The sequence below is a fragment of the Hemicordylus capensis genome, chromosome 8, assembly GCF_027244095.1.
Source record: "Hemicordylus capensis ecotype Gifberg chromosome 8, rHemCap1.1.pri, whole genome shotgun sequence".
NCBI classification, from domain to species: Eukaryota; Metazoa; Chordata; class Lepidosauria; order Squamata; family Cordylidae; genus Hemicordylus; species Hemicordylus capensis.
Window position 1 is genome coordinate 12,422,633 of NC_069664.1, and position 17,792 is coordinate 12,440,424.

At 44.3% G+C, this 17,792-nt stretch overlaps 1 protein-coding gene across 4 annotated transcripts in view; it reads right to left on the bottom strand.

Annotated features, from left to right (window-relative positions):
* Positions 1 to 17,792, bottom strand: part of LRRTM4 (leucine rich repeat transmembrane neuronal 4) — a 568,534-nt gene that overhangs the window by 254,060 nt on the left and 296,682 nt on the right. For 2 of the 4 annotated variants that reach the window (XR_008311098.1, XM_053269909.1), the window contains exon 3: positions 14,725 to 14,784. The exons of the other annotated variants lie outside the window; for them this stretch is intronic. Coding sequence is in view for 1 of the 2 variants with exons in the window: in XM_053269909.1 (XP_053125884.1) it covers positions 14,725 to 14,784 (60 nt within the window). In the remaining variant the exon portion in view is untranslated. The remainder of the gene's footprint in view (positions 1 to 14,724; positions 14,785 to 17,792) is intronic. 4 annotated transcript variants of the gene reach the window in all.

The following is a 17,792-nucleotide window of genomic DNA, read 5'->3' on the forward strand; positions in this document are numbered from 1 at the left end:
AGTATCCTTTGGACATGCTCTGAACTTTGGTTCTAAATGATTTAGGTTCTAAACTACTTAGGAGGACTGAATGCCTTTTTCTCATCTGCCTTGTTTTGTTAATTGTCTTGTTCTGTCTCTCTTTTTTTTTTTGTCCTCCCTTTTTTCCGTCTCTAAATGCCTAAGCCTTTTCTTATTTGTAAGGAAAGCACCTTCTAAGAAGTACAAGGAAAGAATAGGAGGTCAAGCAAGGGATGATGTGATTGACAGCTCATATCAGTCAATGAGAAATGTAGCAGATGAATGAAAACTGCTAACTGGTGCTTCCTTTTCTTCCATTTAGAATCAGTGTGATTCTTGAGAAGAAACGTTGACAATGTGAAAAAAATGAAATGTCTTTGGCTATTTTCTCTGCCCCATATAAGTTTCCTCTTAGAGTACATATTCCCAGGAACTTTTCACATTTATTTTACATCAAGAATTTCTTTACCATTCCATTCTTCCTAAAATATTTTAATTAAGTGTAGGTTCAGAAACATTCCCCATAAGCATAGAATCCTAGATTGGTGTGGTGAGTATGCTCTTGATTTCCCGTTGAGAGAATCCAGGACATTTTGGGGATGTGAGGATGGCACTGTGTCAACCCAACTTTAAGCTGACATTGATAGCTGTAGAACAACTCCTAGATTAACCATGTTGGGTAAATGAGGGTTGATGTGGTGCCAACCCCCACATCATTGAAAATGTCTAGGTTCTCCCAACCAGAAGTCGGGATCATGTGTACCACACTAATCTAGGAAATGCAGGCATGCTTCTGATCATGAGAACCCACCCTAAGAATATATAGAGCCCTTTCTCATGATCCAAGAGGGCTTGGCGGGTGGGTGGTGAGGAAGGTTCACTAACCTTACCTTCGATGATGTGTCGAAGGATCTGGGTGCATGGATCATGCTCCTAAATGATTCTTGGCTGCCCCAGGCAGTGTGGAGGATTGGGGGCCAGGATGCATCATCGTGGCCTCTGGAAATCCCAGGATGCGCCCACACGAGTGTGCAATGCGCTCTGGGTATCCCCGCGGCGACTGGCAGGAGCCCTGCAGTCTCCCAGCCCCAGCTGTAAGCAGCTGGTGTTGGTAGATGATCCAAAAAATGCAGCTAAATGAGTGCTCACTCCCTTAACCCCATTTAAGAGGCTGGGTTTTTTTGGTGGGTTTGCCGCCGAAGCGGCACTGAAATTGGGTGAGATGCCAGAGGTTCCTTGATCAGCCAAGACCAGGCTTGGCTTTCTTAGCCCGGTTTTGACTGATTGTAAGAACAGCCACATAGAGGGGCTATTCCCACAATCAGGCAAAATCAAGCTAGGGGAGCCTAGCCTGATTTTGCCTGATCATGGGAGCCATCGGGCTCACAGGCGATCCCAGTGGCTCCCAGGCGGGTAACTGGCCTAAGTAAGTATCCCTCCCCTAAAACCGGGTTTGTGGAGCAAGCGCTCCGCAAACCCGGTCTTTTTTTATCGTGAATAGCTGCGGTGTGGCTTCACACCATGGCTACTCATGAGGAGACCCCCCAGAAGGGAGGTGAAAAGCAGCCTCCCAGCTCCGGGGGTCTTGCCAGCATGCCCTGCGCACTCGCTGCCCAGGGCTCCCGCCTGGCTTGTGTGCAGGGAGACTCGGCTTCGCCCGCTCTCCCCACTGATCTCCTGAAACTAGGTCTCACTGATCATGAGACCCGGCTCACTGTGGTTTTCAACAAAAACATCCCCCAAGCAGTTTTCATGGGGGGGGGAGTCCCCAAAAGTAGTCCCCAAAAGATCATGTGTTCAAAAGGCTCATTGTCTAAAAAGAAATCCAAGCCAGATACCAGCAAAAGCTCCTGCAAAGCTAATGTGCTGCGGTTGGTTTGGTTGCTTGGTTGTGCCATCGAGTCGGTGTCGACTCCTGGCAGCCACAGAGCCATGTGGTTTTTCTTGGAGTGGTTTGCCATTGCCATCTGTATGAGATGATGCCTTCCAGCACCTTCCTATATCACTGCTGCCCGATACAGGAGTTTCCCATATTCTAGAAAATACACCAGCGTGGATTCGAACCAACAGCCTCCTGCCCTCTAAGCAGGTTATTTCCCTGCTGCACCATTAGGTGCAGATACCAGCAACAGCTCCTGAAAAGGTAATGTGCTGTGGTTGGATTGGGACCTGCTAAATAGAAGAAAGTCATAAAATAGTTGTATTTAAAAGGTGCTCTTTGTCCTGGAAAAAAGAGAAGGAATTTTATTACCTTCAACCCAAGGCATGGAGATCAGGTAAACTATCCATCCACATAAATCACTCCCCTTTAAATTCAATGTGTGTAAAGCACAAACCAGTGAAGATAGTGTCTTCCAGGTGAATGGTTTGTGAAATGAGTTTGTTGACTGAGCCCAGCTGATGTACACCAAAGACCAGCTGTTAGATGGCAAGGAAGTTTGGATGCATGCCTTTTGAAAAAGTAACACTGATCATCCCCAGAGTGTCTATAAATGTTCTGATGCTGCAGCCTCCTCTTGAGCCGAGAGGACTGAATGGTTTTCAGTGGGGTGCTGGCTTAGTGAAACACATTTAGAATGTAACTCCCCATTTTGTAATTTAGGATGATACATAATACGCCATGTAATAGGGCAAAAAAGCATTTTTCAAATTGATGGCTCTCTAAGTGTGTGTGTGTGTGTGTGTGTGTGTGTGTGTGTGTGTGTGTGTGTGTAGCGGGGGGAGATGGGGAGAGGGAGAGGGAGAATGTGATGTGGAACAACTGTCTCTATTCAGTCCACCAAAACATCCCTCCAGTGGCTGTTGCTGGTGTCTGCCTTGTGTTTCTTTTACCTTGTGAGGTGGTGGCACCTCCAGAAAAAAATATGAACCCCTGCCGCCTCATTTCTGATCTAGCCTTGTTGTGAGCCATCTTCTCATCCATTCCTTTGGCTATGTAAACCGCTTTGAGGACTTTTTGTTGAAAAGAGGAAAATAAACATTCTGAACAATTAAAAATATAATAATACAATACAAGTAGTCTCTCCCACCCTATGAAATTCCCAGGCTCATCTCAGATTAAAGCTGTCACTGGTCCCAATGCAGGGTGTGTGTGTGAAAGAGAGATTGGTCCATATTTTGTGTCTATCTCCCTCCTTCCAAGAGAGGGAGTAGCAATTTTGATGGATGAAGTGTGTGTGTGTGGGGAGGGGGGTACACCATCATCCCCAGTGTAGCTGCTCGAATTCAATGTGAGAACACCCATAGCTCCTTTAAAAAAACAACCAAGAGTTCTTATAATAGATTTCTCACATCACATTTAGTCTGATCCACTGAGAAAAGGTCTGCTCATTCCCTCCCTCTTAGCAGACCACAGCTAAGAGCAAGTTAGGAGCATGTCCTTGTGGATCCACTCCACACGGCCATTGTTATCACATGGGTAAATAGATGTCACTGTTATCTATCTATATAGTTAGCCATACATTTTCTCCATTTCACTGCAAACCCTTCTTGTAGACATCTGCTATGACATGAAGAATATCAGCTAATCTTCATATGGCTTTTAATGATATCTAGTAGGGATGTGCAAATAGATTTGGGTACAAAATGATCTAAACCCAAATCTACCTGTTTGGGGTGATTTGTAGACAAACCCAATCGCCCCTGTGCTAGCTGGCCATATTTGGGTACAAAACAAATTGCCCAGATGTCGGACCTGAAAAATTTGTAGATTCAAACCTCCATTTTGTGGCGATCTCTCTTACGGTCTCCATTTTGTGTCAGGAGATTTTTTTGAAAATCCCGCCCTCCCATGCTTCAGATTGGTGACTTATAGTGTGCAGTTATTGGCTGGTGATTCCCCCTGGTTCCAGATTGGCTCATTTCCACTCAAATCTTGTGTTGCCATGGGTGACTGATCCCATATTGGCTAGCGAAAGGATCAAAGAAGGGACAAGGGTGGGGGGAGTTCAAAGGAGGGATTTTCAAATGTACTTATGGAGGCAGCCAGCCACCATTCTGCTTTCCTGCCTTGTGGGAGGAGAGAAAGAGAAAGAGAAAGAGAAAAAGAAAAAGAGAAAAAGAGAAAAAGAGAAAGAGAAAGATAAAGAGAGAGAGAGAGAGAGCCAGAGGAGCTTTGCTTTGCCTTGCCTACTGCCTGGAGTGGAGTCTGTGCTTTTGGTTCCTGCTTTCCTGATTGAGGAAAAGAGAAGATAATTTTATTCTCTTATTTTATCCTGCTGCTGAGAGAATCACTGCCTGTGCCTGCTGTCTGTACAAATCAATTTGGGTACAAAAGCTATTTGTACCCGAATCTACCTGTTTCAGGAGATTTGTGGACAAAACAAATCACCCCTGTGCTAGCTGGCCAGATTCGGACCCAAAACAAATCGGGGTGATTTGATTCAGGTACAAATCAAATCAAAAACATTGATCGTGCACATCCCTAATATCTAGTTTTAACCTTAATTGTAATGAGACTTAGGGGCCACTCACCTGGCCTACCAGACAGGCAGGCAGGTGTGGGGAAGCCTTCTCAAACCTTCATTCCCCCCCAGACAATTATTGTTTTGTTGGTGGGAGCACACTCCACTCCCACACAATTAGTCCTGCTATGTGCAGTGCGAAGCAGGGCAGACTGGTCTGAGGCCGGTAGGGGCGTATCTAGGGTGGGGAAGACAGGGCACGTGCCCCGGGCGCCACTTGAAGGGGGCGCCATTTTCTAAAATTATTTTTTTTTAAAAAAAATGCTGCTGAAAACAAAATGGCCACCATGCATGTTCAAATGGCCTCTGTGAGGCACCAGGCCATGCCAGGACACGCAGAGGCCATTTGAGCATGCATAGTGGCCATTTTGTTTTCAGCGGCCATTAAAAAAAATTAAAAATGGCCACCACACATGCTCAGATGGTCCCTGTGAGGCCCTAGAGGCCAGCAGGGGGAGGGGGAACCTTTGCAGACCACCCCACGGCCTTTAGGAAGCCCCCCAAAGGGGCTACAGGTAAAAAATAATTTAATATCATATAAGTCACTGTACACATATTTAGTTTGGCACTATGTACAGAGAATCAGGGCTTGTGAATACTGAGCTGAAACATATGAGCTAGGATTGTATCTAGGAGCTAGAATTTGCTCTTACTTTGCTTCTTGTGATAAGTGAGTTAAATGTGATGTCTTAATAATATGGCTATTAATGGTGAATTTGTCTTTGAATCAGTGTGAAATCCTTAGTATTAAGGCCCACTGGGAGTTTCTTGCTCTCTTTCTCTCATTTTAACTGTCTTTCTGAAATACTAGAATATATTCCAAGCAGTGACACAGTTGACTCTGCATATCCTTTAATTATTTTCAGAGTATCTGGGAAAAGTCAAATTCTCCATTTATTTTTAAAATTTATGTAATAGTGATGCAACAATGCATAGTAGAGAATTAGACAGACACTTCTGTTTAGTTTTCCAAGTATACGTCCACATAGTTTTTGGGTATTTCATGAGCCCCAGCATACTGAAATTTGTAGTTTTCCAGCATTTTTTGGTCTGGCTATGTCCACTGCTAAATAGTTTTTGAAATATTAAAAGATTAAAAAGCTTGACATGTATTTTTGAGCTGTTTTTATGGTAAAGTTATCTGAAAGATGGGTGTCAGATGTTTGGACAGAGGGCGCAATTTCAGTGCTTGCCCTAGGCGCTATTTTCCCTAGATACGCCTCTGGGACTCAACCTGGCCTCCGTGAAGCCCACAATGCAGCATGTGACACACACGTTGCTATGGGGGATTCCCACAAGAGACAGGTGCTCTAGACACCCATCTCTGTGTGTGACCAGGCTGGAAGGAGCCCATGCTCACACATGAGCAAATAGCCGGGGGTGAATGCTCACTCCCTTGACCTTGACTTACAGCTAGGGTAAATAGGGGGGCTGCAGTGCCTCCCCACAGGCCCAATCCCAGAGATTCCCACACACAGCCCAACCTGGGCTCGGTGCCCTTAGCCTGGGTTAGGCTGCATGTGAGAACAGCCTCTTAATCTAGTTTACATGTTTCTTGATTTATTTGTTTTATTCTGTGTTTTTGATTTTAATGCAAACTGCTCTGAGCCACTTCAGGAAGGGCAGTATATAAATTGATTGAATGAATGAATATTGAGGCCCTGCACACAAATGGCTTAGGACTTATGCTTTAAAGCAATTTAAAGTGTCTTTCATGCAGCAACCATAAAATGCCTTTCATGCAGCAACCCTTTGATAAGACCCTGCTAAATGGCTCTGGGTGGATAAAGGCTGGTTTGTAATACCAATAATGCCAGAGTTATTTTTCGGATCAGAGGCAATTTGTCCTGCCTGGGTTTATACAGGTTGTTTCCCCAAGAAAATATCAGAGGCATCTGCTTGTCATGGTTCAAAGACCAGAAGCTGGACTGGTGAGGTTGCAATATTTTAACATGCCAGAGTGTAAAAGAAATCACTCTGAAGGTTGCATGCCCAAAGCAGTCAAATGTTTTCATGGAGACAGCAGTTATGATGATGGCCAAGCTTAGGAGGGCACTCAGAGAACTGATATATTTTGATGGCACACTTTTTCAACACATGATGCTCGTTTCTGTTTGTTGTAAAAGGAAGCATATGGGCAAAAGCATTCCACATCATTCTTTTGAGAGCTGCCGTTTTAAGTCTTGATTTGTTGGATTAACTGCATGGCAAATTAAAAAGGTAAGAAGAGCCCTGCTGGAATGGATCAAAGGTACAACAGTGCAGCATTCTGTTTCACAGAGTGACCAACCAGAAGCCCCTGGCAAACACACAAGCAGGAAGTTTTCCACACCCGGCTTTTAGCCCACATCTCCTCCTGAATGGAGCAAGCTCATTCACATATTTGGCAGATTTACCCCGAAGTGATATTCAGAGATAAAGGTAAAGTGTGCTGTCAAGTCAGTTTTGACTCCAGGCACCCACAGAGCCCTGTGGTTGTCTTTGGTAGAATACAGGAGAGGTTTACCATTGCCTCCTCCTGCGCAGTATGAGATGATGCCTTTCAGCATCTTTCTATGGCAAGTCCACACAGCCAATATGGCTAATAGCCACTAAGAAAGTTATTCTCATCCCCAAGACACACTCCTGCTTCTCGCCATGTACAGAAATTTGTCACTAGGCCAAATGTCTCAACCAGCCCAAAACATTACACTCTCTGACATTATAATTATATGGCATGAGTAATTTTATAAACTGTATATTCTTAATTCTTTATGACCTGTTTTTATCCATCTTGTCTCACATTTATTCTATTTGCCTCAGCCATAACTGATCATGTTTTGATTTTTAGCCTTTTAACCTTTTATTGAGATGCTTCTTACTGCGCTTTTCTTATTGCATAAGACACAGCTGGGGCTGAGAGGCTGGCTGGTGGAGAGTGTCAAGGTCCCCTGGAGAGGGGCAGACACAAATAGGAAGCAGCCTGGGATGGAGGAGGCACAGGGTGACGCTCAAACCCCTCTCTGTCCCTGCTCTGAGGCCGGACCCAATAAGCCTAGCCAGGCTTGGTAAAGGGGAAAGGGACATGTAGCTGGACAAGTGACTTTTGGTGCCAGCACCAGCCCTGTTCGTATGTTAAATTCAACACTTGTACAAGGAGCGTAGAGTGCAGACAAGGTAAAGGTATTATACAGGTACATTCATATGTTACGTTGAATGCAGGTACATCAGTTCACTTCCTATATGAACCATGCAATTGAGAGGCTTGTATCCGGGTTCACATTTTAAATAAATGCAGGTACATTCAATATCCATGCTTTCATTATTCAGACCTCGATATGCATCGATTCATTATCCACAGATTCACATATCTGCGGCCGGGTAAAAGAAACCTGACCTCGGCATATGCAGAAAGTGGGGGGGGGGGAGCACACTGACCTCGCATATCTGCAGGCCAGGGGTGGCTGGAAATGACCGTCATTTCCAGCTGCCATTTTGTGTTTTGGAGTCTCAAAATGGCTCCATGGTTTAAAAAAAAAATGGAAAGAAGGCAATTTCCAGCCCATTTTCAGCTGATTTTGAGGCATCCAGGGGCACTCAGGGGACAGTAAAGATGGTAGGCAGTTCCCCACCAACACCCCAAATTCTGCTGGTTTTAAACCATTTTCTTCAAGCTGGGAACCAAACCCCCAATTCTGCACTGGCCTAATGCCTCGATATTAGCAGTTTTCCATATCCGCAGTTATGCCATGGAACTGAACCCCCACAAATATTGAGGCCATCCTTTACAGTCATTCACACAAAACATGTATGGCATCTCAACACAGGAAGAACACAGTAAGCCTCTTCAAAAGAGCAGCTAAACCTGAGTTATCTGCCTCAAGCACAGGGTTGCATGCTAGAGTATGCAAAATCCCCAAGACCTGGTAGTCCGAATCTGAACAACCCTGCTTCTAACCCTCAATCTTAACCCAGTTTAGTGCACAGCAGGGGCCCCGGTACCTGGGTTGATGATCATGATCAGAGCTTTCAGCTCTGTTTGCAAGTCCCACCATCCAGCTGCCATGTTTGTTAGAGAGCGTTACAGCTGGAGGGGCTGCAGTCTGTGAACATGCCACTCTGTGCAGCCACTCTATGATCCCTTGCTCAAAATAGCTTGATTGGGGCTTGTCCCACCTCCTTTCCCCTCATGGCCAATCAGATGGTGGGTGTGATGTAATGAGGTTTTCCCTTCTTCTTCTGGCAGTGCAATGTGTTGTGGGAAGGTTCTCCCAATTCTTGGCATACTTTCCTGATCCAAGCTCTCCTCATCTGTGCGCTGACTTTGCAGAGCCCAATGGAGGCTCTGCTTGTCTGTTCAGCAATGGGTAAGAACTCTTCCCAGCCCCAAACCACCCCCTCCTGATCATGTGCAAGAGCCCAATGTCTGGATAGGACTACTATTACTTAGACACATTCATACTATTATTCAGGCTCAAAAGGGAAGGCAGCTATTGCAGAGTAAATGAATACAGGCAGAAATGAGTGTTTAGCAATTAGTAATAGAGGGAGGGTAGCATATAATGGTCCTTGGTTCAAGAACAAGAGTGTTCTACATAACTTCCACTTTGTATTTCATCTATGCAATGTCTGAGGCTATGCTCTCTCATATGTGCAAATTAATTTCCCTTTTGGATTGGAAATACATTTTGATCTGAAGCACATACAAAGCTGACCATAAAATGGTGTGGTGAGGAAATTATTTTACTAAAAGCCAGATCATATCAACAGTAGTTGTTAAAAATTAAATTATAAAAACATCTTCAAGTGGAGGGGAGAAAGGTGAGTTCAGCATAAATGCAACCTAGCGTTGCCATGCATTTCAGGGGGAAAGAACATCTCTGTTTTGTTAAAAAGGAAGAACTGTTGTAATTTATTATAATTTCAGTGGTGAATGTGCTTGTCAGATATTAAAAATCCACTTCTGCAGGTTAGAAAATGATGCAAACCTAAACCACCACTGGGGGAATGGCAACAGTTGACTGAAGGCAGAATATCTTGAAGGGATGTTGATTATGAGGCAACAGTGATGTTTCTGACACTTACATATGCTTAATGCATCCCTTTCAACATTTCACAGGTGAAGACAGGGATGAGAAAACTCATTCCAAACAGATCTCGAGGGATTTCATTCCAAAAAGATCTCAGAGGGATTTCTAAATTTCCCTCTCAGAACAAATGACACCCCTGCCCCTTGAACTTGGAAAATAGCTAATTTGTTTCATGGACCCAATTAGGACAATGGCTACTAGTCTGGCGGCTGTGGGCTACCACCGGCCTCAAAGGCAGGATGCCTCTGAGCACCAGTTGCAGGGGAGTAGCAGCAGGAGAGAGAGGGCATGCCCTCACCTCTTACCTGTGGGCTCCCAAGAGGCATCTGGTGGGCCACTGTGTGAAACAGGATGCTGGACTAGATGGGCCTTGGGCCCGATCCAGCAGGGCTGTTCTTATGTATATTTTAACTTATTTGAGATGTTATCGCATTCCTGATAATGCCATTGGGACCAATGGGGCCCAGTCCCCCCACCACACACCCCAGCATAAAAGCTCAATACCAGCTTCTCACAAAGCCCCTCTCTTAACTTTTAGTGCTACGGTAGAACCAGAAAGATTATCAATGGGTATCTTTCCTCTCATCTTGGTACCTGACACATTTCACTGGTTGTGTGCCAGGTGCAAGGTATGCTGGGAATTTTAGTTTCCCCCACCCATACCACTAACTTGTGGCATTATGGAAGCAACACAGGATGGACCCACAGCTAAATGGCTCCCATAACATACTACTACTCCTTCCCAATAAATATACAATGGCTCCCATACCACTGGTTAAAGTGGTATCATTGTTTTAAATTGCTTTAGTGTTTGAACTTGGTCTTTAATCTGTGTAATTTTATTGCAAACTGCCCAGAGATGTGATTTTGGGGCAGTATACAAATATACTAAACAAATAAATAATTGACAAGTGTAAACTCTGTGTTAGTAATGTCCTAAGAAGGATCCTACTCAAATCACAGGGTGTCTCTATTTTATTTATTTTAAAAATAACTGTCACCTCTCCAAATGTTCAAAGTGGCTGGCTGGCAACCAATAAAAACAGCTTATAACGAAAAATACAATGTATACACTGTTTATAACTGTTATCCAAACTAAACAAGAAAACTTCATATGTTCCAAAAAATAATAATGAGATCAGCATTCTGAATTATGTTTAAGGATGGTAAAAGATGATTGCTTTGGAGTTAAGGAAATCCTTGTATGAAGAAAGAAAAGGAACTTAACTGCCATGGCCATAAAAGGTAAAATGTGCCATCAAGTTGATTTTGACTCTCAGCGCTCACAGAGCCCTGTGGTTTTCTTTGGTAGAATATAGGAGGGGTTTACCACTGCCTCCTCCCACGCAGTAAGAGATGACGCCTTTCAGCATCTTTCTATATCACTACTGCCTGTTATAGGTCTGGGAAACATACCACTGGAGATTCAAACCGGCAACCTTCTGCTTGTTAGTCAAGCATTTCTCCACTGCACCACTTAAGTTGAATGCCATGGCCATATCACTCTCTAAACTTATCACCTTTCTGAACTTTATTTAACCCCCACTCAAGGCAGCCAAACATTACATAATTTACATGAAAAAGAAGTGTGAACTTACAAAGTACATCCTGATTAAATGTGCATACAAGCTCTTCCTCATGAACTTTTTATTCAAATTTATATATATATACACACACATAGACAATGCAAACTCACAAACTCTGCTACAATAGGTGGAAATCAGATTAACACAATCCCCATCTCATGGCAATGCAAAATGGGCATGGACAATGGCAACTGCTCATTTCCATACGTTAATGCACTCAAAAGGTATCCGATATACACTGGGAAATTTACATATGGATAGATTAGCTAGCACTGAAGCTAAGCTACAAATGCTACCTTACACAGTAAATGTCCTGAAATTCACTGAGATCAGGGCAGCCCTTCCAGGAGAAGAGGTGAGGTGATCACTTCAGGCAGTGGATTATTGAGGTACCAAAGAGCCTGCAAGATGTCCCCCAGCCCCCTGTTTTTTAAAAGAGGAGGAGAAGGGTGTGCACAGGGATCAAAGCATGGGGATATTTGTTGCCCTGCTTGAAGGTGCATAGAGGTCTTGAGCCACTAAGCCTGAAGTCGCAGTCCTAGTGTTCCCTGTAATAGGGATGTGCACAGAACTAGTTCTGTGCACTCCCGGGAGGGCAGGGGGGTTTCTTTAAGGAGCAAGGGAAGTGATGCCTACCTGCCAGCCCCTGCCCTGCCACTTTCCCTCCACCAGTGCTCTTGCAAAAAGAGAGCGTTAATCCGCAGCTCGATTAACAGGGTCTAGCATCATTGCCTCCTTGCTCTTCTGATAATCCAGGACATAATTAGCTATGCTCATGTTGCACATAATGAGGCTGTTCCCACGAGCAGCCTTACATAGGCTAGAGAAGCCCAGCCTAGGTTAGGCTTCTCACGTGGAGTGTTGGAATCTGTGTGGATCCCGACACTCCCGCCCAGCCTAACCCCACTTCCTAGCCCAGCTCTTAGCCAAGGTTAAAGGCACAAGTGCACCCTTAAACCAGTTGCCGGGATCGTGTTTATCCTCAGGCTGCATGCCTCCTGAGGAAAAACAGCACCTGTCTGGTGGGTGCACCATGCTCAGTGCACAGTGCATTGTGGTATTCCTGGAGGCCAGGATGCATCATCCTGGCCTCCAGAGATCAGTACTGTTTGTTGTAGCATGGATTGTCTAGGAGCACAGTCTGCACTCCTAGCAATATTTGCTGTATAGTATGTTTGCTGTATCGTTGGGGGAGGGGAGGTAATTTGGACCCAGCCTCCCCACCACCACCTGCCCAGTCATGTGAATGGCCTTAATCTGTCATTTATCTTGATATATGAATTCTAGATGTTCCCAAGCTCTGACATTGCCCCTTATCTCTATGTGGGATGGTATGATCTTGCATATGAATTAGCTTGACAATTTGGATAATTACTGGGGTGTAGACAATTTGTGTCTAGGAAATATTTTGCTCCAAATGGTGGCTCAAAAGTGAATGTAGCAAAGCCATTATAAAGTACTGCCGAACACCAATAGAAAAGGTTCCATTTGCAATGTAGAAGGTGAAATATCACCAATGTAATCTATATTCTGGATGCTAATAAAGCCATGTCCAAAAGTTCTGGTTGCTGAATTGAGTGGAATGTTTCTATTTTCTGTCTTTCTGTTTTAGGCATGATCACTTGTTCCACTAGAAGGTTACAAGTTCGATCCTGACCAGGGGCTCAAGGTTGACTCAGCCTTCCATCCTTCCGAGGTCGGTAAAATGAGTACCCAGAATGTTGGGGGGCAATATGCTAAATCATTGTAAACCGCTTAGAGAGCTTCCAGCTATAGAGCAGTATATAAATGTAAGTGCTATTGCTATTGCTGCTAGAAAGATATACTTTTTCTCTCACCAATACTCCCCCCACCAGGTAATATTAGCATTATTTATATACTATGTAAATTATTAAGGATTTCCCCCCTCATTCCTTTTTGTTTGCATTTGTTCATTTTTACCCTAATCCTGACTCGAACACTTTCTTCTGTGTAAAAGCAACTGTCATTTTATCCCAATCATTTGGGGGCAGGGATAAAGAAGGGGTGATAACACAGAGCAAGCTGTAAGTGCAAGGATGCTATAACTTGTTTCCCATCTCTGGGGCTGAGGAGCTAGGTGTTGTCCAAATCACTATGAGCATTTGTCCAGTGAAACGGTACCAGTGGCTAGAATTTGTGGACCTGGGTGATGGACTATATACTAAAAAGACAGCATTTCCTCTAGGGCTGAGCACGGAACCAGGTGGGGGTAGATCAAAGTGGTGCAGGGTAGGACTTTAAGGGTGGGGGAGGGTGGATTTACCCCTCCCCACCCCCACCCCCACCAGTGCTGGAGTTTTGTAAAATACCTCAGGGTGACAGTGTACCTCCCTGCCGCCCATCCTCCTTTGATCAGAAGTGGCTGGAAATACCAGGTGTGCGTGCACACATCACACGTGTGCTTTCACACATCAGACGGGCTCATGTGTGATCCCAACATGCGCACTCGCGCCCGGCCACTTCCGGCCGAAGAAGAAGAAGGGGCAGCAGGGAGGTACGCTGCTGCCCTGGGGTATTTTACAAAACTCCAGCGCTGGCGGAGGGAGGGGTAAGTGCACCCTCTCCTGCCCTTAAAGTCCTACCCCCCACCCCCATCAAATGTTTGAACTGGCCAGTGTTCAGACCTGTTTGGAGGCCCATAAAAGGGCCTCCAAACAGGTCCGAGGACATCCCTAATATCCCTCCCACACCACCTTTTATTTTATTTTATTTTATTTTATTTTATTTTATTTTATTTTATGCATTTTATACTGCCCCATACACAAGTCCCTGGGCGGTTCACAAATTACACATTTCACAAAATGTGCACTGATGTGCTATAACAAACGTGTGAGTATCCAGGAGCATGCTCAGCAGCATCTGAGAGACGCTAGACTCCCTGGGAAATGTAGTTTCTCAACCCCTTTCAACAGTGTCCATGCCGGAACAGAGTGACTTTGTCCCATAGAGCTCAATGCAAGCTGTCAGGAATCCCCTAAAGTCATCTTAGATAACTGGCTGGGGTTGCTCAACTCTATCATCGCTTTGATCACACTTCTCTCCTTCTGTTTTATCTTGCAAATCAAACTGTGACTAGCGCCATGCTCTTTCTAATGGTGGGAATTTATTTTGCCTAATCAAGTGGAGAATCAAAGCTGATGAATCTATGCAGAAGGGAATAAAGAGGGTGATTATTTTACCTTTTAACATGTGAAAAGGCCTGAAGTGAAGGAGCAATATTCATATAAGGAATTATTCTGAGTCATTTGCTTACAATTATTGTGTTACTTCTTTTTTTGTTTCTGGAACAAATAAAGGAAAATGGTTCTGAAAATTGACAATAAATGCACAGATAATTCTCTGGAGTTTCCAGCTAGTGGAACTAAATGAGAGAAGTTATGGGTTCACCATCTCTTTGATTTTTTTTTAAACAAAGATCAAAAACTGAGATTAATGTAACTGACATTTATTAGACCAGGCAGATGAACACTCCTCCAGGTGAAACATACAGGGTCATCCTAAGGATGACCCTCAGGTGCCCTCCATTGATATGAAATCATAATCAGATAACAGAAGAAGAATGCCTCAGCTGTAATTAATTCCTACCTTATTCACTGCACAATCATCCATGACCATTCCTTTTTGAAAGAGGACTTCTCCGGAGAGCTGAGAAGATAATGGCAAGGAAACAATATATGTCTCTATTATTATTCATTCAAATTCTGCAGTCCATCTAGTACAAGACAATCACTATAAATTGTACATTAATAATTTGCCAAGATTCTTATTAACTCATTTTCTTTGACCCATTCAAGAGTATAGGACAATTTTGTCTTGGGCAAATAAGGGCATTACCCATTTGCCTGCCCCACCTCACACATCCCTATGAGCATACAATAAAGCAATTCACATGATCATTAACTGGACAGGAAAAGCATCCTACCCAGTTTCAGAAGCTGTGCACATTCCTATTTTCTGTTCACATGTCAGCAAAAACCAAAACCAAGGTCAGATGCAGGCACCAACAGATATCGGGAGGCTATTCACACAACCAAAAACTAGGTAGGACAAGTCTTCTACCCAGGTTTGGGAGCTGTGTGTGCACTCCCAATTTTTGGTTGTGTGGGAGCAAACAACTAGGTAGGAGGAGGGAGAATTGTGTGGGACACAGGAGTTGGGTAGGACAGCCTTTCCTCCTACCTTGGTCAAATGCTGGGTATGAAAGCTGGGTAAGACAGCACTGTCCTACCCAACTCCTGTCTCCCACAGAGTAATTGGAAGCATGCACAGCTCCCAAACCTGGGTAGGACACTTGTCCTAGACCAGGGCTGCTCAACTTCAGCCTTCCTGCAGATGTTGGCCTACAACTCCCACAATCCTTGGCTATTGGCCACTGTGGCTGGGGATTATGGGAGTTGTAGTCGAAAAACAGCTGGGGGGGGGCCCTAGGTTGAGCAGGCCTGTCCTAGACAGTTTCTGGTTGTGTGAACAGGCTCAGTCTGTTACACAGCAGCTGGGTAGGAGGGCTTTCCCTCCTTCCTCATGAAAGAGCAGGGGGCAGCTGCTGGGCAGGACGGAGCCCTTGTTCCCAGCTGCGGTTTAAGACTCTCTCTGCTGGCACCTCCAACCTTATTTTTTTTGCTTATACCTGATCAGAATGTGGGAGTGCAGACAGCTCCCAAAACTGGGTAGGACACTTGTCCTACCCAGTTCATGATCATGTGGATGGCCTTCTTGGACGGTTTTCTCTTCCCAATGTTGTTTGGCTGCTGCCACACTGCTACATGCTCAACTTCTATGGCCAATGGCAAGCCCACCTGCACCCTCTCACTGAAAGATCCAGTTGCCCTGCTCCTCCCCAGAGCCCAGTGCACAGTCTACTTGTTCTCCAAGTATGCAGGAAAGGGGGATAGGCACCTCTAATCATATTTCGGATTATCGGGGCTGTTAATTATCTGCGATAAACATGAACTAAAGCACACATAAAAATCAAAGGTCATAAACGTTCCATAATGATCACTGGAGGAAAGCTATTAGTTACTGAAGCAGTGGCAGCACTGGGCGGGGGGTCCGAGGGGGGGCACAGAAGGGACAGAGTGCATTTCTGGGTGGGCGAGCTGTGTCCCACATGTTAGATTTTGGAAACAGAGAGGATAGTACATTTCACATTTGCAGTCTCATCCTGAACATATTTTCACTGAAATATTTATTTATTATTTATTTTTATTTATTTAATATGTTTATATACCGCCCCAAATCAAAGTCTCAGGGCGGTTCACAACTATAAAACAACAATCCAAATAAATAAAACATTAAAATCAATTAAAACTTCAGAAGCTGCTTAAAACAAAATCAGTTTACAATATTTAAAATTACCAACGTTAAAAGTCCTGGTTAAAAAGATGAGTCTTCAAAGATCTTTTAAAAACTGATAGAGATGGGGAGAGTCTTATGTCAACAGGAAGCACATTCCAAAGTCTCAGAGCGACAACTGAGAAAGCCCATCTCTGAGTGGCCACCAAACAACTTGAAGGGCCTCCCCTGATGGACACAGTGGACGATGGAGATTGTGCAGAAGAAGACGCTCTCTTAAATACCGTGGGCCTAAGCTGTTTAGGGCTTTATAGGTTATAACCAGCACTTTGTATTTTGCCTGGAAACCTATTGGCAGCCAGTGTAACTCCTGTAACATAGGAGTAATATGGTCTCTTCGAGATGACCCAGAGACCAACCTGGCTGCCGCATTCTGTACTAATTGTAGTTTCCGGACTATGTACAAAGGCAGCCCCACATAGATTGCATTGCAGTAATCAAGTCTGGAGGTTACCAGCAGCTGTACTACTGTTCTGAAGTCATGAATCTCAGGCAACAGATGCAGCTGGCATATCAACCGAAGCTGATAAAAAGCGCTTCTGATTTTCTGGCGAAATCAGGGAGAGGTGTGAATCCAGAAGCACTTCCAGATTGAGTACCTGTTCCTTCTGAGGAAGTGTGACCCCACCTAGAACAGGCAGATCAATATTGTTTCCTGAGTAATGACCCGGCACAACAAGTACCTCCGTCTTGTCTGGATTCAGTCTCTTTTACTTCTAAAGATCAAATCCAATAAGGAAAAGCTGTACCATCTGATCCCTACTAATTATGGACATTAAGAAATGGTGCATATATTCAAGGAATTTGAATTGGTTCCTGTGCATCACTCTCCACTATTCACAATCCAGGCCATGTCCAAAAACTACCTGGGACATCCAACCAAGATCTACAATTGCAGAAGCAGTTGAGTGTATGTAATATCCTCTCAGTTACAAAATATTGTGGATCAAGTGCTCAGAAGGTGTGATGATGCTGTAACAGGCGGACAGCCTCAAGGAGAGATGTCTGCAGTGCCAGCAGCATATGGGTAGCAAGTAAGTAGGCACATATTTTACAGAATATGCCTATACTTGCTACCTCTTTGTTACAGGAGTTATTTCAGGTTTCACTTAGAATAGGGAGCAGGTCTGGGCAGTAGCATGCCATCCCATATAGCAGCAAATTAATCAGCCCATAGCACTTAATGTCTGAGCAACAGTCTTTTGCAGTAGCCAGTTAATGTTCCAATTAGGGATGCAACATTTAATTTATTAATCAGTTAGAATAATCGATTCTCACACACACACACACACACACACACA